The sequence below is a fragment of the Colossoma macropomum genome, unplaced genomic scaffold (genome assembly GCF_904425465.1).
Source record: "Colossoma macropomum unplaced genomic scaffold, Colossoma_macropomum, whole genome shotgun sequence".
In the NCBI taxonomy this organism is placed as follows: Eukaryota; Metazoa; Chordata; class Actinopteri; order Characiformes; family Serrasalmidae; genus Colossoma; species Colossoma macropomum.
The window spans coordinates 2,737,367-2,762,705 of record NW_023494806.1 but is presented as its reverse complement, the minus strand read 5'-3'; the positions used below and the strand labels follow the sequence as shown (position 1 = coordinate 2,762,705).

General features: G+C 39.6%; 1 protein-coding gene across 2 annotated transcripts; it reads right to left on the bottom strand.

Moving 5' to 3' along the window:
• Nucleotides 1–703: 703 nt before the first annotated feature.
• Nucleotides 704–23,552, bottom strand: LOC118827352 (solute carrier family 2, facilitated glucose transporter member 11-like). 2 transcript variants are annotated; one of them, XM_036598680.1, is made up of 12 exons: nucleotides 23,424–23,552; nucleotides 20,863–20,961; nucleotides 14,079–14,239; nucleotides 12,559–12,683; nucleotides 10,257–10,386; nucleotides 8,763–8,911; nucleotides 6,756–6,943; nucleotides 6,490–6,600; nucleotides 3,910–4,011; nucleotides 3,224–3,299; nucleotides 2,903–3,030; nucleotides 704–895 (listed from the first exon to the last, which is right to left on the bottom strand). In XM_036598680.1, the coding sequence occupies exons 1-12, from the start codon at nucleotides 23,460–23,462 to the stop codon at nucleotides 704–706; spliced, it is 1,500 nt and encodes a 499-aa protein (XP_036454573.1). In that variant the 5' UTR covers nucleotides 23,463–23,552. The 2 variants fall into 2 exon arrangements, with proteins under 2 accessions (XP_036454573.1, XP_036454572.1); XM_036598679.1 differs by lacking the exon at nucleotides 23,424–23,552 and adding an exon at nucleotides 22,989–23,075.
• Between the last annotated feature and the right edge of the window lie 1,787 nt (nucleotides 23,553–25,339).

Sequence of the window (25,339 nt, the reverse complement as noted above, 5' to 3'; positions counted from 1 at the left end):
GTTAAGGAACTATAATTTGGTGAAGGAACTGCGAACATTAAAACATATTAAACGCCGCGTTCACGGCCCAGTTTATTAATTTATTACTTTATTTATTTAACTCTTGTATTAAAGCAATAGAAACACTCGAGGAGTGTGTTATCGCCAATAACATCACGGCTGTGATGATCTACGGCGACCAAATCACAGCCGTGATGTTATTTCGCGATAACACTCTCCATCTTGGGTTCTATTGCTTAAATAATTTTTGTTATTATGAAAGACAAACTGTGTGGAAAGTACAGATTCTACATTTTCAGTCCATACCACAGGTGTGTTTGTGCGTAGAAGAACAGATATTTTATTATGATTTGAATCTGCTGAAATATTACTCTTGCTTTACAGGCTCGTTTGCTTAAAAAAAAACACACTTCACATTTTTGCCATGTTTTTGTCATTTTTTTCACATCGAAACCAACAGAAAAAAGTCAGAAGTGCAGACTCATAGCTGTCCATACACAATATAAATCAAATGTAAATGTAATTTATTATGTAACTACCTGTGAAATGACTACAGCAAAACAACAGTAATATCTCCAGACTTCTAAGGGGTTAAACGACTCTTATTCTGCACAGTGTGTGCAGCACTCGCTGGACACTGAACAGGAAATAAACGGTCAGGAATGAACAGCGTGCCTCACTTTTCTTCCTGCAGGGCCTTGAGCTACAGTGAAGTGGACAGCAGCGGGTCCGAGCCTTTAGTTGCAGTCAGCTTAGTCCTCTTTCTGCTGAGGAACTCATTCTGGATCTCCAGAAACGTCTTATTTTTGGTTTCTGGGACAACAAAGAAGATGAACGTGGCCACAAGGCAGCAAACAACGAGGAAGACGAGGAAACAGTACTGCTGCAGACCATTCTGGGAAAAAGAGAGAGAAGTTAATTTGTGAGATCACAGCCAACATTTCCAGTGAAAGCAAGCAATTAGCTGACGAACACACAAAGAAAAGAGTAACACAGTAAGACATTAATATGGAAACAGACTGTTATGTTGTAACAGTGTTGCACTGTAACACAGTAATGCTGTTACACCGTAACACAGATGCCCTATGATGGACACAGTATTACTGTAACATTGCTGCACAGTAACACAGCAATACAAAGTTTTTACATTGAAACGGTGTTACATGCCAGTATCCTGTTACACTGTATCACATTACCACAGTAATGCAGGCAGTTACCCTGTCACACTGTAACGTACTAATACGGTAACACTGTTGTGCAGGAACAGTATGCACAGTGTCACTGCTACACTGTAACACACTATTGCTGTAATGGCATAATACATTAATACCACTGCAGTGTAACACAGTAACACCATTACACAGTAACACTGTTACACAGTAACACAGTAACTTTGTAACACCATTACATTGTAACACACTCATGCTGTAACACTGTAACACAGTAACACCACTAGATTGTAACACACTCATACTGTAACACTGTAACACAGTAACAACATCACATTGTAACACACTGATTCTGTAAGACTGTGTAATTAACTGTAACAATGTAGCACAAATAACACTATAACAGTGTGACTGTTACACTGTAAGACTTGTTTCGACCCTATGGGTCTTAATGTGTAATTTTTGTGTAGTGTGTTTTCTCCCTTATCGAACTGTCAGAGGGGAGATGCACTAGGCCACCACCAGGGGGAGCAGTCTTTAAAAAGGACGCATACAGGAGGAAGAGGCAATGCCTTACTGTTGCGTTCCTGGTTCCCCGACCAGCTATTGAAAGAACTTCAGTGAGCGAGTTTTTTCTGTCTAAGAGCTTAAATGTTAGCGTACAGCTTATTGTTGCTTTGTTGCCTGTGTTACGACCCCCAGTTGTCATAGCCCTTCTTTGTATCTGTTTGGGGCCATTTTGTGTGTTTCTCCATTGTTGTATTATGTGCAGGTACGTGATTGGCCACTCGGGGGCGCCTGGCAATATAAGAGGACCCTGAGCCACCGTCTTGGGAGACGTTCAGGGCTCTTGCCCTTTTGACACGACCTGGAAGAACGCCTGTTCAGACCAACCCGGCACGCTTCACTCCACTCTTCTTTGAAAGGTTTGAAAGCTTTGTTAGACTTTGTGAACATTGGGGAAAGTAGGGGACGGGTGCCATTGTGTTTTGGGTACCCTCTTCTCCTGTTTAAGGTAGGGGGTTAGGGTAGCTATATGTTTTCTTGTTTCTTTTGTTTTTAGGTTTCGTTAGTTTTTCACCATTTGTTGTTTTATTTGTTATTTTGGCGAGTGCTCGTCCCTGAAGCCATCACCTCAACTTGTCTGAGCTTTTGAAGAAAATAAACCTGTCATTCTCTGGTTTAAACGGTGTCCGGTGTCTGGTCTGGCAGCAGGTCTGGGGAGAGAGCCCACTCTCATTCTCTGTTACGGCCTGACCCCAGACCGGGTCGTAACACCTGTTTGTTGAGATTTCCATAAAGACAGTTTACAGTGTATACATACAGCATTTTCATTGAAGTAGCTAATGTGGCTGCTCAGAGATAAAACTGTTGTATGTACTCTCCATGACCCGGGGGAGAGGGTTATTTCTCCTGGTTTTTCTTTTGTTTGTTAGGTAAGTTAGTTTCCCTTAGATCTAAGTTTAGTTTTGTTCTATTCGTTATTTTCCCCTTTCCTCCCCTGCTGTACCATTTATTCCACTTTTCTAGAGACTTTAACCTCCTAGAGACGAAAATAAAACAAAATCTGTAATTATTGCAACACATTGTGTAATTTGGAGAACCGGGAAGGCACCGATTTCTCTTTTATTTATGTTGCGGTCCGAGCTAACACACTGTAATATTCAAACATTATGTCTGATCAATCAACGACTGCTGATGATCACAGTGTGTGTGTGTGTGTGTGTATTTACCACTATGAAGGGGAACACCATGCCAATGAAGAAGAAGCTGAGCCAGTTCACTGATCCACCGATCATATACGCTGCTGGCCGTGCGGTCTGAGTGAACAGCTCTGTGATCAGGATATTAGTTACACCCCCTACAGGCAGCAACACAAATTACACAGAAGCATTTTATTAGTATATGTTTCATGTTCATACCAAATAAATTACAAAAAAAAAACAATAAAGGAAACAAAGGGTTTTTTTCATACTTTAGTATTAAAAAATAGAAGTGTAATAATAACTGTCGACAGACTGTGTGTTCATTTATTGATTTGTTCATTGGGTCACCTGGTCCAAGGCCAAAGCTGAGGATGAAGGCGAAAACACAAGCCATGCTGAGATACGGCATCCAGGAGCTGTACGTCTGCAGGACAGAAATAGCATACAGAGACAACATGAATATATATAGATGTTTCAGTTTAACATGTGCTGTTCCAGCTAAACACACAGTACAAGAAATGACTGAATATTGATTTCTAGAGGTTAATTACTCGCTAGTCAACATCTGTAAGCACATTTAATATTCTTTATCAAAAATGCTGCAAAAAGGTTTTTTGTAATACACTAAATCTGTACTGCCGTTACATCATTAATACAGAAAAAAAGTGGAAAACTAGATCAATCTTAAGCTCAGGCATGACTACAGAACCCAGTACAACTCAGAATTCAGTCAGAACCCAACAGAACCCAAGCAGTATCCACTTAGAACTTAGAAGCCAAGCAGTATTCAAACAGAACCAGAGCAAAACTTAAAAAGTACTCAAACGCAGCCCAACTGTAACCTGAACAGTGCCCTAACAGAACCCAGTCAGAACTAAAAAAGAACCCAAAAAGAATCCAAATAGAACCCAAACAAAACTCAGTTTGGTAGCTTGGCCAACATTCGGTTCAACTGATGTGTGTGTACACATATGTGTATACATTGTATGTGTGGTTATGATTTTATTTTAAACATGCTCTGTTTAAGTCTTTACCTGAAAGGTGAGAGTGATGGTGAAGCAAATGCACCACAGGGACATGAGCGAGTATCCTCCAATGATCAACACCCGCCGACCCAGAGAATCAATCAGCAAACCCTGCAAACACACACACACACCTCAGTCCAAGTGTGAAGTTCAAAGAACCTCAAAGAATACAGCTGTTCAAAGTTCTCCTTCAATCTGGAGAAGAATAAACAATATGCAGCATCTGAAGAAATATGTCCAGGTTTCGACAGAGGTACACTGTGGGAGATTTGTCTTGATTTTTATCTTAATTACAGCATAAATCTCTAATAGCTCAGATTTATGCAACAAAGACTGACACTACCAAGAGTAAGAGCCCTAAAGACTTTCACTACTAGGTGTAATAACTCTGGCACTACCATGAGTGAGAGGCATGAAGACTGGCACCACTGATAGTAAGAGCCATGAAGATTTGCAAAACCAGGAATAAGAGCCCTAAAGCCTGGCAATATCAAGAATGAGAGTCATGAAAAACTGGCACCATCAAAGGTAAGAAGCACAAAGATGAGCACTAGTAAGAGTAAGAGGCATAATGACTGACACTATAACGGTAAAAGTCCTACAGACTGCCACTACCAAGAGTAAGAGCCCTAAGGACTGCCACTACCAAGAGTAAAAGCCCTAAAGACAGCCACTACCTGGAGGAAGAATCCAAAAGACTGCCACTACCAAAAGTAAGAGCTCTAAATTCTGCCACTACCAAGTGTAAGAGCCCTAAGGACTACCACTACCAAAAATAAAAACCCTAAGGACTGCCACTACCAAGTGTAAGAGCCCTAAAGACAGCCACTACCAACAGTAAGAGCCCTAAAAACTGCCACTACCAAGAGTAAGAGCCCTAAGGACTGCCACTACCAAGTGTAAGAGCCCTAAAGATTGGCACTACCAGGAGTAAAAACCCTAAGGACTACCACTACCAAGAATAAAAACTCTAAGGACTGCCACTACCAAAAGTAAGAGCCCTAAAGACTGCCACTACCAAGAGTAAGAACCCTAAAGACAGCCACTACCAAGAGTAAGAACCCTAAAGACTGCCACTACTAAGAGTAAGAGCCCTAAAGACTGCCACTACCAAGAGTAAGAGCCCTAAAGACTGCCACTACCAAGAGTAAGAACCCTAAAGACTGCCACTACCAAGAGTAAAAGCCCTAAAGACTGCCACTACCAAGAGTAAGAACCCTGAAGACTGCCACTACCAAGAGTAAGAACCCTGAAGACTGCCACTACCAAGAGTAAAAGCCCTAAAGATTGGCACTACCAAGAGTAAGAACCCTGAAGACTGCCACTACCAAGAGTAAAAGCCCTAAAGATTGGCACTACTGAGAGTAAGAGCCCTAAAGACTGCCACTACCAAGAGTAAGAACCCTAAAGACAGCCACTACCAAGAGTAAAAGCCCTAAAGATTGGCACTACTGAGAGTAAGAGCCCTAAAGACTGCCACTACCAAGAGTAAGAACCCTAAAGACTGCCACTACCAAGAGTAAGAACCCTAAAGACTGCCACTACCAAGAGTAAAAGCCCTAAAGATTGGCACTACTGGGAGTAAGAGCCCTAAAGACTGCCACTACCAAGAGTAAGAACCCTAAAGACAGCCACTACCAAGAGTAAGAGCCCTAAAGGCTGCCACTACCAAGAGTAAGAGCCCTAAAGACTGCCACTACCAAGAGTAAGAGCCCTAAAGATTGGCACTACCAAGAGTAAGAACCCTAAAGACTGCCACTACTAAGAGTAAGAGCCCTAAAGACTGCCACTACTAAGAGTAAGAGCCCTAAAGACTGCCACTACCAAGAGTAAGAACCCTAAAGACAGCCACTACCAAGAGTAAGAACCCTAAAGACTGCCACTACTAAGAGTAAGAGCCCTGAAGACTGCCACTACCAAGAGTAGGAACCCTAAAGACAGCCACTACCAAGAGTAAGAACCCTAAAGATTGGCACTACTGAGAGTAAGAGCCCTAAAGACTGCCACTACCAAGAGTAAGAGCCCTAAAGACTGCCACTACCAAGAGTAAGAACCCTAAAGACAGCCACTACCAAGAGTAAGAACCCTAAAGACAGCCACTACCAAGAGTAAGAGCCCTAAAGATTGCCACTACCAAGAGTAAGAACCCTAAAGACAGCCACTACCAAGAGTAAGAACCCTAAAGACTGCCACTACCAAGAGTAAGAACCCTAAAGACTGCCACTACCAAGAGTAAGAACCCTAAAGACAGCCACTACCAAGAGTAAGAACCCTAAAGACTGCCACTACTAAGAGTAAGAACCCTAAAGACAGCCACTACCAAGAGTAAGAACCCTAAAGACAGCCACTACCAAGAGTAAGAGCCCTAAAGACTGACACTACCAAAAGTCAGAGGCATAAAGACTGGGACTACCAGCAGTGAAAGCCCTAAAGACTGAGACTACCAAGAGGAAGAGCTTTAGAGAGTGGAGGTTACTGTGGCTGTTAGGTTGTTACTGTTAAAGCCTAACCACTTTACAGTATAAGTACTGCTGTTTATCTGGTGTAGAGCATTGTTGTTGTGGGTCAGTGTGGGTGTTAGGGACTTACACAGGTCAGCGCTGTGATGCACTCACACGCTCCAGTCCCCACAGTAGCATATGGAATTTTTTCAAATGGAATTCCAGCTTCAGCAAATACATACTCTGCATAGAAATAAATCTGAAAAGAGGAAACATGTACCTCAGCTCAGCGTTAGCATTAGCACAAGACAACGAGACACTGAACTATGTAAACCGACTCATCTGACTCATGGTTTATATCAGTTTTGTGTTTAGTTCTGAGAGAGACTGAGAGAGACTGCATATGTAGCGTACAGCGTTAATGCCGTTTAGCTGCTGTGCAGTGCTGATGATGATGATGGCGAAGAGCGGCCAGCGCAGGTTTTTGTCAGCGAAGAGCTCCCACGGTTTCAGCGGTTTGACTCCCGTAGCGCTCGCTCGCTCTCGCTCCATGTCCTCTCTCTCTCCATGATAGTTTTCTCCACCGTGAAGCTGCTTCAGAGCTGAGGGCAAAAACACACACACACACACACACACACACACACACACACACACACACACACACGAGGCAAAGATCAGAACATTCCTCAGCTCACAAGATCATTTTTGTTCATTATGCTTCAGTGAATCTGCAGAATTCAGACAGATCACACCAGGCCTTCTGCTCAACCTCAAGCCGTTAAACAAAAATACAAGGCACTCCATCTAATCCCACACTGACCTTCACTGACCTTCACTGATCATTAGTCATGCATGTAATGTTGAGAGGATGCACATCAAACACGACTAACCAACATGGCCAGTGAGTATTGACCCTGGACGTTCACTACACTATCCAGTTCAGTTCAAGTGTAATATATGTTTAAATAAATATACGTTTAATAGTGTACATTCACTCCCTCATCCATTCATCCCCTACTCATCAATTCATCCTCCCACTTATCCATTCTGTCCCCATTCATCCCCCCAACTCACCCATTGATGCCCCACTCAGTCATTCATTCACTCAAACATTCATTCCTTTCATCCATTTGTGCAACAATCCACCCATTCATTCACCCATTCATCCATCTATTCATCCTATAATCCACCCACTCATCCACTCATTCCCCCACTCTTCCACTCATCTATCCATCCAGCCCCCCTTACCCCAAATGTTGTAGATCACTTAAGACATGTCTGGTATCTGAAGTTTTTTGAGTTTTAGCGCTGGAGCTCAAGGCTAATGTACTTAAGGAGGAATGGAAGATTTATCTGTATGACATTGTTATACATAACAGGGAATCCCAAACTATGCTGTACTGTATGTTAAACAGTGAGCTGTACTGTAAATTGTACTGTATGTTAAACATTGAGCTGTACTGTAAATTGTACTGTAAGATAAACAATGAGGTATACGGTAAACTGTAGTGTAAGATAAATGGTGAGCTGTACTGCAGTGAGATGTACTGTAAACTATACTGTGAGATAAAAAGCTAGCTATAGTGTAAACGGTTCTGTAAGATACACAGTGAGCTCATAATCAATAAACTGTATTGAGAGATGAACAGTGAGATAAACAATCAGCTGCACTGTAAACTGTTGTAAAATAAACAGTAAGCTTTGCTGTAAACAGTACTGTAAGATAAACAGTGAGATACAGTGAGCTGTACTCTTATCTTTAAATAAATAAGACAGCGAGCTGTACTGTAAAGTGTACTGTGAGATAAACAGTGAGCTATATTGTAAACTTTACTATAAAATAAACAGTGAGCTTTACTGTAAACTGCGTTGTAAGGCAAACAATGAGCTGTACTGTAAACTGTTCTGTAAGTTAAACAGTGAGCTCTGCTGTAAACTGCACTGTAAACTGTACTGCAATATAAACAGCAAGCTTTACTGTAAAATGTACTGTGAGTTAAACACTGAGCTCTACGGTAAACTGTACTGTAAACTACTATAAGATAAACAGCAAGCTTTACTGTAAACTGTACTGAAAACTGTACTGTAAGATAAACAGTGAGCTGTACTGTAAACTGTACTGTAAATTGTGCTGTAAGATAAACAGTGAGCCATACTATAAACTGTACTGTAAGATAAAAAGCAAGCTTTATTGTAAACCGTACTGTAAACTGTACTGTAAGATAAACAGTGAGCTGTACTGTAAACTGAACTGTAAATTGTGCTGTAAGATAAACAGTGAGCTGTACTATACACTGCACTGTAAAATGGTACTGTAAGATAAACAGTGAGCTGTACTGTAAACTGTACTGTAAACTGTACTGTAAGATAAACAGTGAGCTGTACTGTAAACTGTACTGTAAAATAAACAGTGAGCCATACCCAGGCTGCAGGCATGGTCATCACTGCGGTCAATCAGCAGGTAGCGTGGACTCTCGGGGAACCAGGGCAGGATCAGGAGCTGCAGCAGTGCTGGAATGCACGTGGTGGAGAGGAGGAGGGGCCAGTAGTCTCCCTTGCCCAACAGCTCACTGTCAATCAAACAGATTTTCTATGCATTTGTCCAAAGCCTTCAGTGCGTAAGATCTACAGCTACATTGAACAAAATCACATACAAGAACAGCAGCGATTCAGATTCAGAATCAAATTCAGATTCAGCCTCAGATTCAGAATCAGACTGAGATTCAGATTCAGAATTACATTAATCGCTGAGTACGTATATGAAATTTGACAGGAAAGAGACAAAATTAAATAAAAAAAAATTCCATTCACACTAAAGTGCTGAGACAATAGAAAAACAGTCATATGGAAAAGTGGCGCTCTGCACATTTTAATGCACAAGTACTGTTTTTTGCTGAATTAAACATTTTGGATAAAACAGAATTTGCAAAAACAGAAACTGTGCACTCAAATTGGCAGAAATGCCATCTTTATCTCATGAGGATGTGCTAACTTATTTGCATATATATATATATATATATATATATATATATATATATATATATATATAATTTCACCAGGGGTATTCAAACTCATATTCGTTGTATACTGAGCATGCACACACTACACCATGGGTGTCAAATTCAACCACATATTAAAAAATCTCAACAAAGCCATGGGCCAGAGAAAAAAATGTTTTTAATTAATGCTGTGCTAAGACCCAAACTGGCCACTGTTTATTCAAAATACGCAAAAACCTCAGCAGTAAAGTAGAGGCACTTGTAGTAGACCTTAAATAATACATGAGTACTTGAAATATTCAATATTTGAATGTCCCCAGGAGCTCAGTCTTTTACACCTAACTCTCTGCTTGATCTAGACACCTGACATCCTTTCTTTACTGTAAGTCCATTAAGACTTGGGCTCAGTTTCTGAGCTGCTGAGCTGGCATTAAGTGTTGGTTGAACTGCAGCTGAAATGAAGCTAGTGTGTTTGGTGATATCACTGGTGTAGAACTGTGTAGAATTGAGGTGTAACTGCTGTCCCATAGATTGTTGTTGGGGTAGGAGAGTCAGAGAGCACATTGTGTTGCAGTGCATGCTGGGAACTGTAGTTTAGAGCATTGTAAAACAGGCTACTACTAATATAAAAACAGGCTAATACTAATATAAAGAGCGTTCTGAAGAGCAGTGCAGTTTGAGTGGTTTAAAATATGATTTTAGTGTGGATGAAAATCCAGAACAGAGGAAAAATACACAACTACATGAGATACATCATTCGTAGTACTTAATAATTCATAATAGTTATTGATTCATTCATAGTAGATACTGAATAATTCACAGTAGGCTAATTACTGCAAAATTCATAATAAGTCTGCAATTTAAGGCATAATATCTGCTTATAAAGGTTTATAATAATTTTAGGAACTTTACTGACGTGAGTCCCATCACCTGTCCCGTTAGAATTCCCCCTGTGATGAAAATGGACGTGCCCATTGCCATGGCGCCCCGCAGAGCCCGGGGGGCGATCTCACCCAGATAGAGGGGCTGCACACAGATTGCTACACCTGCCAATCAATCACAGTAAACCCATCAGAAAACTCTTGAATGTATGATTTTACACGGTTCACGCAGGTGTAAAAGTGCAGCTGCAGAACAAATAACACAGAAAAAACAGAACGCAGAGAGAGAAAGAGGTTTTAGGTGTGTGTTCGGCGTTTGATGATATGACCACACATGCAGTATTAGTGTCGTAGGAATAAATAACTGAATGAAGGAATAAATGAATGAATGAACACTAACAAACAGGAATGGTAATAGAGCAATAGATAATAACACAGTCAAGCCCACAGTGAAGGTTCTAGGTTCTTTTTTTACCCTTAAAGAGTTAAAAAGTTTCTTCAGGCCTCCTAGCGCCCTGGAAATTGGGTATTTTTATCAATAACCAAATAAAAAAGTTAAATTCCAAATATGATTAAGATTTAATTGGAATATTTTTAACTTTTTTGTCACTGTGCAGAGTGTAGCTACAAAGCCAATGCAGTACTGTTTACAGATAAGTGCAAGAAAAGTAGTACCTTAGCAAGCAATGCTATATCTTACAATATGTACAGTTAGGAACAGTGGAAAGTTACAATATACAAATATTACATGTGGAAATATTTGAATGCATATATACAGAGGGGAAGTGGACAGAGTTAGGAATAGAGAGTGCAAATGTATGACTGTATATACAGTACAAACAGCATATGTAAATTTGATTATGTATGCAGAGTATGAAGAACATGTACAGTAGGTTAGATTTAAAGTAACAGATTGTGCAAACTGCATGGTCCTTAAAGTATTGTACACAGTAATTATGCAGTGATGCTATACAGTGGCAGTGTGGAGTTTGGCAGAGTCACAGCTTCAGGGAAGCTCTTCCTGAGCAACATCCTGGATGATGTTTCTCGCCCTTGTGTGGTGTTCAGGTCTGTGGGACCCATTTTCAATGTTTACCAAAATAGAAAATGATGTGATTTATTATTATTTCAACCTCAGATTCTTGTTCTTTGCTCATTTTCTGTGAAGAACATATAAAATAACCCATTTTCAGTGTCTTCACTCTGTTCACCCCCCACACATTTATATTACACATGTGGTGTTGGGTGAACCTGTGGGGAGTAAAAGTGTGGAGGTGCTGTGTCCTTCACTCTGTTCTCCTCCTACATGGCCTGCTGTTAGTGTGTGTGTGTGTTTGTGTGTGTATGTGTTTGTATATGTGTGTGTGAGGGTGGACAACATGGACAGGCTGCTGACTGGCTACAGCTGCTAAAGGAGAACCCCTATTTTAAACATTTGGTATTTTTACATAAATTGTTATGGCTGTATTGATTAAAAAAAAAACAATAATGCGGTGATTCGACCAGACCACTGAGTAACAAACACATCAACACCACATAGGGGTTAAAATAAAAGGCAGAATTGATGGACCTCCAAAACAGGATGGAATCACATTTTATGGTTACCGTGAGACTGGTTGATATGAAGGGTTTAAAGTGATGTATAATATTGCTTTTGTTCATGTAAACTAAATTTTAACTTTGCATTGTTTCATTCAAAGTATATATTTGAGTTGAATTAAACCAGATTGTTACCACATGAAGTGCTCAACTATCTAACAGGCTAAATGGACCCTCAGAGCTACAGCAGTGGGCCTTAAGGTCTAACTTTGTACTTTAAAATGATTTGTAAAGGCACATTATTCAGTTTTTACTATGAGAAAGGTGCACACTTGTACTGTTTTAGCTTTTTAAAAAGGAAAATAAATGAAAAGCCTGGTATGAGGACAGCCTATATGGAGTCAATGCAGCGTAAAAATACAACTTTAACAGAATGTAGTTGTATAATAATGGTATTATGTTCCTTAAGTAAAGGTACTGAAGATGTAAACTTGAGGGAACCACCCCAGTGTTTGCACCTTGTAAAGTAAAATTTCTCCTTATTCTCTCTGACAGCTTTATTTTAAGATAGCAATTGTTAAAAGGCTAGAGTCGAGATACTGGATGGTTAGTTACCATTAGACAAACATTATCCTTATTTAATCCATCATATCAAGACATTATTAGAAACATTATGTATTGGCTGCTTAGGAAAAGACAAGTTGACCAAAGAACTACAGGTAATGCACATCACACACTGCTAACATAATATAAAATATTGTAGAAACTGTAGTTAATTTTTAATATGCTTGAATTTACCTGCATTTACTCCGGACAGAAAGCGTCCGAGAATGAGCAGCTCAAACGCGCTGGCATAATAACTCATCCCCATCAGCAGAGCAGCCAGCAGTGCAAAACTGTTATTAAATAATAAAGTCCCTTTCCTGGAATAAAAAAGAGAGAGAAAGACAAAGAAAAAAAACAAAATTTGAACAAGACAACTTCATGGCAAAAAGAAAAGGCGAAACAAAATTATATATATTTGACATGTAATTGCGCTTTATGTGTGTTATGTGTTAGTCCATTTGAAAATATCATTAGATATTTTGGTAGAGCAATCGGGATATTAAAAAAAGGCATTTGTACTTTGGGATCATGTAGAATAAATATGAAATCAAACCATGCGTGTGATGTTGAACCACAGGGAAGTTTGGGACATAAGCAACTGATATTGTGCCTCTGCCATTTATCTCATGCTTAGAGAATTGGCAGACCTAAATAGCGCAATATATGAAAAACATTAACATGACAAATCTGCACAGTGTAATTTGTGTGAGTTCTGAAGGTCAGATAGTAGTACTGTTAAATTACATCAGCTTAAAATGGCTATAACTAATGCTCTCCGCAAGGGGAAGCTTGCACTTAACTAGGTTTATGTGCATTACTGAAAGAGAGGAAACCGGCTCCTTCGCTAAATGCAGGCTTTAAGCTGCAGTGTTTACTGAAAGACTCACTGTAAAGCCATAGCGGCTGTAAATGGTATTAAAAACATTTGCAAAATCCCTAGAGCTTTTATTATATAGAATTATATAACGTTATAGAACACCATTACATGCATTCTGTAACTGTCCATGTCTGTCTATGCATTAGAATTAAAGAAATAGACTGATGACTGATTTCCACATTTACCCCCCCTTCTCCAAAAAGCAGCTGATCAGCCAATGACACTGTATGAAATGCTGTTATCTATCCAAATGGAAAAAGGTCAAATCATGTAGCTAATAATCACAAAATAATATTGATAATGATAGTAATAATAATAAAAAATAATGTGCTTTATTTGTATAGCACTTTGCTTCACAGACACAGGCAGACAATACAATTGTATAAAAAATAAAATCAGACAAAAACATTAGATCAGTTTATAAAAAATAAGAAAAAATAAAATAATAAAACAATTAAAAGTGAAAATGACATAACAGATAGAAATAATAGTGATAAAAGGTAATTAGCAACAGTAAGAGAATTAAAATAGTAGCAATAATAATAATAATAATAATAATAATAATAATAAAGGAACCACATAATCAAGCCTATTAGAGATACTGAACAAATTACTGAACACACGGTTTGAGGTGAATGTATTGATGATTTAGGTTTGCAGTTAGCACCATGCTAATTGGTGGGCTACAAGATCCAATCCCTGTTTGCTACATTAGCCTCGTAGCTCCAGTGTTAAAACACCAAACATGCCCTGGCTGATCAACTACATTTGGGGTGAGAGAGGGAACTGTTCTGTTTTACTGATAAGCAGTTCAATAATAGAAACATGTCCTCACCTCCCAAACCTGATGGCGAGCGTTCCTCCCACAGACGCCCCGATGAGTCCACCGATAGTGAAGATGGAGACGATGGAAGACCAGAGGAACGTGAGGAGCTGTTCTGGGATTTCATCACCGTAACGCTCCAACCACGTCTCATTAATGAACTCCTGCACCGCCTGATAACCCAAACAAGGAGCACAATGATGCTTTTCATTTTTGTCCCCTTTGCTTTATAGCTCACTTATGTCTATTGCCTAATTATAATATTAGTAATATCTAATAATAATGAACATTATTTACAGAGCACCATTCATTCAGGTAGCAGTTCAAAGAGCTTTATAACCAACTGATTCAAATTCAATAACAGTATTAAAATTACATAGTTAAAATTAAAAGATAAATACAAAAACAAGGTGAAACTTTAATTAAAAGCTAAATTAAACATGTGTTTTAAATTCTTTCCTAAAAGTTTGTTCTAACACTGTGAAAAATTATATCTTCAATGTAATTCGCAAAAGTTATGTGGTAACAAGCAACTGAAGTAGTTTCATTTAACTCAAATACATACTTTGAATGAATGTACAGTGAAGCTTGGTGGCCTAATAGAAGATAATTATTTATGCAGTGCTGCACAAAAGTCTTATGATAAAAAATAATATGTGGCATAATTTTTAAAATGTTCATTTTAAAAGTACATTTGAGAAAAGTCCATTATAATACTTCTAAAAAGTGTTCATCCCAGTAAGTGAAACAGTTTGTCATTTTGTCTTCTGTGTGACTTCACTGTGAAATTTAACTGTGTAAAACAGAAGCCGTAGGTAAAGGGTTTGAACATTAATGTTGGTCCTGTGAAATGTGAAATTTAATTTTCTCTACAATAATTCTGGTTTTCCACAAGGGAGCACTATTAGCATTTATGTAGTTTTTGTGTATCGTTGAGAGGGAGGAAACCCACACCAGCAGGAGCTCACAAATATGTGTATGGTGGCACACATTTCAAAACAGAAAGTAAAAATTATTTATTACCTAAAAGTATGACTCAGTGTCATTTAATGTGCTTTTTTAATTTAAGCAGTTAATTAACTGACACGCTAGTAGCAAACTAACTAGATAACTAATAGACTGCCTAACTATCTACTGCTAGTTAATTATCTCCTTAAAATCCCAGGCTTATTACATACTAAGGCCTGCTATTTAGTAACTACAAGGACTTCAATGCAAACTGGCTGAGCTATTCTTAGGTTATAGAAGTGTGTATTAAAACTTTGGGCCTGTTGGGGGGACCCTGGCCATTTAGGGGGTTAATTGACTACTAATGCTTCACTAGCTAACAAATCAACTAACTAAGTGAACGGCTAACTAACCTACTAACTAACAAATTAACTAACTAGCTACCTACAGAACTAGCCTACTAAATAATAAATAAACTGACTGACTGGATTTAAAATCATAAAAAATGTTGCTGGCTTTATACATAGCATTTCAGTCAATCTGAATTAGTTCTTTTGTGTTCATTACCTGATGGACTACAACTGCCATAAACACTAGAACACTAGAGTTGCAGTTTGCTTGACTATGTTGAGGAGATGGAGATGTTTGATACTGTTCACTACGCAGACCTGATTTATGTATGTTTTTTGTACACTCGTTTATTTCTAATAAGTTTAGGTCTTTAAAATGAGCTGTATAAATAATGTCATGCTCTATTGACCTGATTGAAGGTGCTACTCTACCCAAGTCATACGTTTATCCTCTTACACAAGAGGAGGAGAGAGCAATGGAGGAATACATTCAAAAAGAATTAGCCCAGGGTTTCATTTGCCCTTCAACTTCACCGGTAGCCTCTATTTTTTTCTCTGTTAAGAAGAAAGATGGAGGTTTTTGCACTTGCATTGATTAGCGACCTCTGAACAAACAAAGAAATACCATTACCATCTGCCGCTTATTCCATTTGCCCTAGAACAGTTAAGTGGAGCCAAGGCTTTCACCAGGCTAGATCTCAGGAGTGCCTATAACTTGCGAGAGGGAAATAAATGGAAAACCACTTTTATCACCGCTAGGGGGCACTACGAATACATGGTCATGCCATTCGGGCTCTCTAACGCCCCCTCCGTCTTTCAAGCATACATTAATGACATTCTGAGAGATATGATAGGCCAGTTTGTGATAGCCAATATAGATGATATCCTAATCTACTCCCTGTAGATTAGGATATCATGTAGGTAAACATCAGAAACTTCATTCAGTAGCATTCTGTTCTCATAAACTCCTGCCGGCTGAGAGGAACTATGGCACAGGTGATCATGAACCTTTGGCGTTGAAACTAGAACTGGAGGAGTGGAGGCACTGGCTAGGGGGAGCGAATCATCTGATCTTGGTTTGAACCAATCACAAGAAACTAGAATACTTATGTAACGCAGAGCATCTAAACCCCCGCCAGGGCTGTTGATCCCTATTCTTTTCCAGATTTCATTTTAATATCTTTTATCACCCTGATTCTAGGAATACCAAAGCTGATGTCCTATCTTGGGTTTCTCAGCAAGATGAGGGAGAGGATAGAGACATAGAACCTGAAAACATTCTTCCCCCAAATGTTCAGATTGCTTCGATTCGCTGGGAGATTGATGAGGAAATTGAGAAAGCCCTAACAAACCAAACAATACATAGTCATTGCCCTCCTGATAAAACCTATGTCCCTGAAACATCCCATGATCGACTCAAACATGGGCCCATTCCTCACTCACTACTGGTAACCTGGGGGTGACATGTACATTCCAATTACTTTCTATCAATTACTGGTGGGAATCCGTGAGCCAGGACATACACAAATTAGTTTCTTCTTGTACTGTCTGCTCCCAGTGTAAGACCCCTAAAACTCTGCCCACTATTAAACTTATGCCCTTGCCTATATCTGCTTGCCCCTGGTCTCATATAGCTGTAGACTTTGTAACACAGTCCTCACTATAGTGGACAGGTTTTCTAGAATTGTTTGATTTATTTCTTTTCCTTCTATCCCTACAGCTTTTCAAACTGCAGAAACAATTTATAATTAGGTGTACAGAAATTTCGGCATTCCTGAGGACACACTGTCTGATCGAGGTCCACAATTTACTTCTTGTGTGTGGTCAGCTTTTTTTGAGCATATTGGAGTGACTGTAAGCCTCACCTCTGGCTATCATCCACAATCAAATGGACAGTGTGAAAGAGCTAATCAGGAACTTGGAAAGTTTCTCAGACTATTCTGCCCATAACAACACTTCTGAACTGGACTTGTTTTTCTGGTACGGGCAGAAATTGCACAAAACTCTTCTGCGAGCTCCGCTACTGGTATAAAACCATTCCAGTGTGTTTTAGGTTTTCAACCTCCTGTGGCTCCATGGACAGCTGTGGTGTCTGATGTTCCAGCAGTGGACGAGTGGATGCAATGCATTGAGGAGGTCTGGGAGGAGACACATCAGCACATCCAGACAGCACTCCAGAGGGAACAAGGAGTTTGCTCACCGTCGCCAAGGAGAGACCCACTCTTACCAGCCTGGACATCAAGTCTGGCTTTCAACCCTCAAGTACTTTGGTCCATTTTAAGTTTCTTATAAAGATAAGTGATGTCACTTACCAATTAGACTTACCTCCTCAGTATCATGTGTCCCATTCATTTCATGTGTCCCTTCTCAAGCCTGTGGTTCCAGGTCTATAGGATGAGGTTAAAGCCGATGAGATACCTCCCTCTCCGGTGGAGATTGACAGCACCCCAGTTTATGCTGTTCATTGGTTGCTGGACCTTAGAAGGCATGGAGGTGTTCTTCAGTATCTCGTGGACTGGAAGGGTTATGGCCCAGAAAAACAGTGCTGGGTTCCTGCCAGTAATATACTAGATCCTGGACTGGTTGCCAGTTTTCATAATCGGTACCCAGAGAAGCCTCCTCCTCATTCTAGAGGTCATTCTAGGAGACAAGGTCCCAGTCCACTTCCCGGTTGTTCCCATGGTTGTCGTGGAAGTACCTTTTCGGTCCAGTGCCGCAGCAGTTGAAGAGCCTTGCCTCAAGCTGCGTGGGTGGTGGTCGTGGTGGTCGTCCTCATCCCTCAGCCATCCTGGACTCCTTGCAGGGGTTACTGTCATGCCTCCCTCCAGCTTTGTATGGACACTGATCCTAGACTCCAACTCCCAGAATCCCCCAGGAGAGCAAATAATGCTAACCCAACTGCATCAGCTAATCACTCTCCAGATCCCGGTCACCTGAATTCTAACCGGCCACATGTGATTGTCATCACTGTACCCTATAAAGACTGGTTCGCTTTGTTCTGTACTTTGCAGAGTATTGCCAGTTTGTTCTTGTTCACACTGAGCGTTCTCGCTTTCTGCTACTCTGTGTTTGACTTGGCTACATTTTTTAGCTCATTTTTGTATTTGTCCTTTTTGGCTTGGTCTATTTTTTCTCGTGTTTTGCCTCACAATTTCGACCTCTGTTTGGCCCCTGACTATCATTCTAATGTCTCTAATGATTGTTAGTAGACTCTCTCTGGTTTTGATCATTGCCTGTTTTACCACTTCGTGTTTGATTGATCCTTGTTACATTAAAGCCCACAATTTTCGCATTTTACAGATAAAATCTATTATTATTCCTTCTGTACTTTGTTTAAATGTGTATATAATTTCCATGTCAATAAAACATATCTTGTTAACTCTATTATTAACAGTCAGGGTACTTACTTTAGGCTGTAATCATGTTGATGTCATATATTTGATTAAGGCGGAATCAATGTAGGCGTTTGAATTGAGTAACTTTTTTTTTAAGAGCAGACACAGCACGTGTGTGTCACACTGGAGCAGCCGCATTTGTAGTTGTGGATAATAAGATTAAAAATGTTAATAAAACTCATGATTTATAATGCCATCTCTGTGCACAAGCCTGTGCCTAAGAGTGAGTGTGAGTTATTCATGCCAAATTTCTTCTGGTCACACCTTGCGGGTGTGACGGAGCTGCAGATTCAGTCTGAGATTAAAGCGCATGTGACTGTTTGGCATAAAAGCTCTTAAACCACAGCCTTCACCACACCAGCCTTTTGTGCTCTTAATCCACACTGAATTGTGGGTAAAATCCACTGCAGACATATTCTCATTTTAATTACAATCACGTGGCCCAGATTCAGAAATGTTCCCTATTTATTACATAGAACACTATTATACTGAACACAACTTTCCCCCAATCATGGTTCCCTACATTAGAACACTATTCTTCACCATGCGCACAATTATTCCCTACTCCTTAAACTGGAGAACACTATTATTCCAAGCAAGCAAGCAAAGTTTATTTATATATTATATTACATGTTAATGTCATATATATTTGATTAAGGTGAAACTGATACAGACGTTTGAATCGAGTAACTTTTTTTTTTGGCGCAGGCATAGCACGTGTGTGTCACACTGGGGCAGACGCATTTGTAGTTGTGGATAATGACATTAAAAATGTTAATAGTACTCATGATTTATAATGCTATCTGCGTGCACGTGCCTGTGCATGTGAGTGAGTGAGTGTAATTCATGCCAAATTTTTCACATTATGAAAATAATTATATTATTAACACTGTAATTCCCTATTCCCTACATTGAACAGCACTGTTACTTTCAATATCCATTATTATTCTGTATTCCCTACATCGAAGAATACTGTTACTCTCAATATACATTATTATGTCCCATTACCTACATTGAAGAATACTGTAACTCCCAATATCCATTATTATTTCCCATTACCTATATTGAAGAACACCGTTACACCCAATATCCACTATTATTCCACATTCCCTACATTGGAGAACACTGTTACACCCAATTCCCATTATTATTCATTATTCTGCACACTGGAGAACACTATTACTCCCAATTCCCATTATTATTCCATATTCCCTCTACATTGGAGAACACTATTACTCCCAGTTCCCATTATTATTCCATATTCACTACATTAGAGAACACTATTACACCCAATTCCCATTATTATTCCCTATTCCCTACATTGGAGAACACTATTACACCCAATTACAATTATTATTCCATATTCCCTACATTGGAAAACACTATTACTCCCAGTTCCCATTATTATTCCATATTCCCTACATTGGAGAGCACTATTACTCCCAATTACCATTATTATTCCATATTCCCTACATTGGGGAACAGTATTACTCCCAATTCCCATTATTATTCCATATTCCACACATTGGAAAACACTATTACTCCCAATTACCTTTATTATTCCATGTTCCACACATTGGAAAACACTATTACTCCCAATTCCCAATATTATTCCACTTTTCCCTACTTTGGAGAACACTATTACACTCAATTACCATTATTATTCCATATTCCCTATATTGGAGAACAGTGTTACTCCCAATTCCCATTATTATTCCATATTCCCTACATTGGAGAACACTATTAGTCCCAATTCCCATTATTATTCCATATTCTCTACATTGGACACTATTTTCTACAGTATAGCACTGAATAGAGCACTGCTATACAGACCAGAATTCATTACTAAAGTAAACGATTTCATATGCTGATGTAGCATGTTTGTCCATCACTCTCTAACTGTAGCCACATTCCACTGCATTTGACACTGCATTTTGGGCATTCCATGCCTGCTCGGACACCTATTGCAGTGCATTGTGGGACTGTAGGAGTGCGTTGCATTTTCTCTGGTATGTTTTCAGACCACTACAAAATGGTAGCCTCCCAACATAGTATGCCATACAGTGAATAGGATGCAGTTTAGAGTGAGTGAATAGTTCTTGCCTTGGTTGGAGCATTTATGATGGACACGTTGTAGCCGTACTGGAATGTTCCTCCTATACATGCAGCCCACACAGCCATCAGCAGGGTTTTACTGGGCACCTGCAAATAACACACGACATCAACAAACACGATGACCAAATTTCAGGTGTTTTCGAGAAAAATACAATAAAACACTGCAGCCACAGAACATCTGACAAACACTGAGTCATTTACACAGAGTCTATATCCGTAATATTTCACTGAACATTGAATTATGTCTTGTCGTGTGGTGTGAGCCACAGCACAAACACATACATTTACAGAAAGAGAAAATCATATAAGGTTATATTCCAAAAACACAACAGTGAGTGACTCTGTCAGCAGTGTTATTGAGTTAATTCAGCTGCCCCAAGTTGATTGCTAAACCTCATTATAGAAATGCATTTAACTATTTTTTGAATGGTTAACAAGCTAACTAACCAACTGACAAGCTAGCTAGGCACCTGACTAATTAGCTAACGGGCTCACTAGTCTAGCGAACAGATTAACTAACTAGCTACCCCAGCTAACTGACTGACTAACTAACTACACAACTGGCCTACTAAATAACACAAGAATTAACTGACTGACTACTAGCCAACTACATAACTAGCCTACTAACAAATTAATTAACAATCTAACTTCCTTGCTAACTAGCCTACCAACTGCCAAGTGGATTAACTGACTAACAAGCTAATTAGATTACTAGCCACACGTGTAAACTAGCAACCCAGATAGCAGACAGGTTTGGGCCGATTCTGGCCTCCCTATGTGAGTGTTGGTTGACTACCGGGTAGATGTTAGGCATGTGGGCCAGAATAGGGTAAAATCCTGGACAGCTTCGTACCGTTTTGGCTTGTGTGTACATTTGTGGGACAATTCTGGCATGAATGTTGTGAACCAACAGTGTAGTTAGGCCAGATTAGGACCAGATTTGGTCCATATCCTTTAGTTCTACTCACTTTGCAGAGGACCCAGCCGTATACTGGGCCAGAACAAACCAAGGATGTGGCCCACAAGTGAGGCAGACACATTTTGCTAACTGGGAAATTGCCTCAATGACTGACTAACTTTATAATTACATAACTAGGCTACTAACACATGAACAAACTCACTACTAGTTAATTAACTTCACATAAAATCTTTAGAGTAATACAGTAATTTCTGTGAGCGCTAATGAGCAGTGTTGCCAAGACATGGCCAACCAACCTTTACAAATGGGGTAAGTGTGTGTGTGTAGGGTCAACTGGAATAAAACTGATTAGTATCCGTTGTCAGAAATGTTTTAATGTTATTATTATTATTATTGTTATTATTATTATTGTTATTATTATTATTATTATTATTAATGTTGTTGTCATTCCCTTAAACTGCTTTACAAAGATCATTAGAGCCATTAGGATTAAAACCAGATGGTTTTGCATGGAACTGGCTTAATGGTTACTGTTAACATCAACTAGTTCTCTGCAGAACAGTTTTAGAACCTGTAAGGAAACCATGAAATGCATCTAGCATCAGACTATGAATGGACATTGCAGGCCAAAAGTTTCTCTCAAAACTATCATAGAACAGTGTCTCAGACCTCAGGCAGCGTATTCGTAACCATTTCATGTAGTAACTTTCTGTGAGGGAGCTTTTAGAGGTGGACGTCTGGTTCCTATCACCACCATTGTGAACAATTCTGACTTGGTATGTTTTTCTATAACAGAGCATTTTTGCAGCAAACCACTCTGAATGACTTTATTTACATCTTAACAACTGACTTATGGAGATATTTAGAAAAAAATGGTGGAATTCCTCTTTAAGACATTAGGACACTTTACCCATCAAGAAAAGCTAAAAAAGCACATTACAAAACCACCAGGAACCAATAGAAATGGTTTAATGGTTTCTGTTTTTTTCAGCCAGGGTGGGTCTACATCACTGATAACTACATTCAAACTACATAATGTTGTCTTCTGTACTTATGTACATTGTATTAATTTCAATAACAGTATTAATATTACTCACTGAACCACATGTTGAATAACTAACTGAATAATAGGCAGTTTAAAATAATAATTAGTATTATTATTATTTATTATAATGCCCATTATTTCAGATCCTACCTTTATCTGATGAACTTGCTCTGGTTCTTTGATGTCTTTTAGTAAAGGCTGATATTCCGACAGAGTTCCGTTTTCTTTACCCATTTTTTTTAGTATGTTTGTTCTCCCAGAGATGAAGTGTCAAAGTCTTCTCAGAGCTGTTTATGAAGGCTGCAGTCGGCCCGTCTGTGGGCTGTACGGAGGACGGCGCGAATATAAGAGCAGAAAACAGCAGAAACACAACTGAAGATTTGTTTGCATGACCCGAGTTCATCAAACGCCTCGAAACTGCAGCATGACGGCCGAGTTTATTCGGGGTGATGCTGCTGCTCCTCCTGCATGACCAGCTCGCTCACACTGCACACTCACATCGGCTGTGAATAAAGCATTGGATCTGCCTGGGCTGTAACTAACCCTGTCCTGCAGCCACACATACACATAATCAAGCTGGCTTACCTTCAACCTCACATGTGGAGAATCCTCAGTTTCACTCATTCTGAACTTGCAGTGAATTTGGCTGAAAAACAGCAGCCGGTGGAGGCTTTGGCAGGAGGAAAGGTGCAAACTGTGCTGCTGCTTTATGTAATCCAGACTGAGAAAGCCAAAACTTCATGCAGAGGGGCGGTGTGAGGGTGTATATGTATGGGTGCTTAACCTGCAGCTGATTAACTCTGACCTCAAACCCCCTTCAGCCGAAGAAGGGGGGTATATAGGCTACATGTTTAGTACAACAAAATACAGCATTGAATATTTACCAACTTTTGTTCTGACCTCATATAAAAAGAAATATAATAATTAAAGAAATAAATTTTGACTGGAGTCCTGATTTGCTGATTGGTTTTGATCACAAAGAATTCATTGTTGCTGAAGTCAAGTGACCACCAAAACGCCCATAAACCCTCTTTGACCTGCTGCATGCAGATCACAGTGGGAAGTGTGGTCAGATAGCTCATGTATTCCAGTGTTAAATCTCATAATTAGTCACGCACATGTTGTATATCTGCCCATGCATCTTGACGGATAACCTTTAATAATGAAAATGTACAACCGGGATGTAAAACAAAAGTGGCCCTACAACTGACACCTGTGGAACACCACAAGTGACAGCATCCTATTAACTTTAATGAGCTGCTGTTGACTAATCAAGTAAGAGTGGAACCAAGACCATGAAAATCCAGCAGAAGAGCTATATTGAATGCATTACTAATGTCCTACAAAATCCCCATGCCACCAGAGTCAGCTGAGAAGAAAGTCAGTGATGACTCTGGCAAATGCAGTTGATGCTACAATTCTTCCAAAAAGCAGACTAGAAACTGTCTTAAAGCTCATAGTATGCAAGACTGAAGACACCATGCTCTAGTACTTTGGAAAATTAGTAACTAGTAAGATAGCACCGAGGTCAACTTTTTTTCAACCAGGGTGATGAAGTCCATTTTTGGAACCTCAGGAACATAGAGAAAAATTAACAATGTGAGTAGTGAACAGACTGACCTGTAGCGGACAGACCACAATAAAACCAGGACAGTAGAAATGTGATCAACATAGAAAGTAGGTGAAAAATCTAGATATTCTAGATATAACTTTAGCCATCTCAGTCACACTAACTAAAAAGTTCCATAGCAGTTTAAATAATGCTACAATATCACTAAGGGAAATAAGGTTATGTGTTGAATTGCATTGAATTCTGATGGTATTTGCCTGGCTGTGTTGAATTCAGATGGTATTTGCCTGGCTGTGTTGAATTCTGATGGTATTCGCCTGGCTGTGTTGAATTCTGATGGTATTTGCCTGGCTGTGTTGAATTCTGATGGTATTTGCCTGGCTGTGTTGAATTCAGATGGTATTTGCCTGGCTATGTTGAATTCTGATGGTATTCGCCTGGCTGTGTTAAAATCTGATGGTATTTGCCTGGCAGTGCCGAATTCTGAAGGTATTTGCCTGGCTGTGTTGAATTCTGATGGTATTACCTGGCTGTGTTGAATTTAGATGGTATTTGCCTGGCTGTGTTGAATTCAGATGGTATTTGCCAGGGCTGTGCTGAATTCAGATGGTATTTGCCGGGCTGTGTTGAATTCTGATGGTATTCGCCTGGCTGTGTTGAATTCTAGTGGTATTTGCTGGGCTGTGTTGAATCCTGATGGTATTTGCCTGGCTGTGTTGAATTCTGATGGTATTTGCCTGGCTGTGCTGAATTCCGATTGTATTTGCCTGGCTGTGTTGAATTCTGATGGTATTTGCCTGGCTGGGTTGAATTCTGATGGTATTTGCCTGGCAGTGCCGAATTCAGATGGTATTTGCCGGGCTGTGCTGAATTCAGATGGTATTTGCCTGGCTGTGCTGAATTCTGATGGTATTTGCCTGGCTGTGCTGAA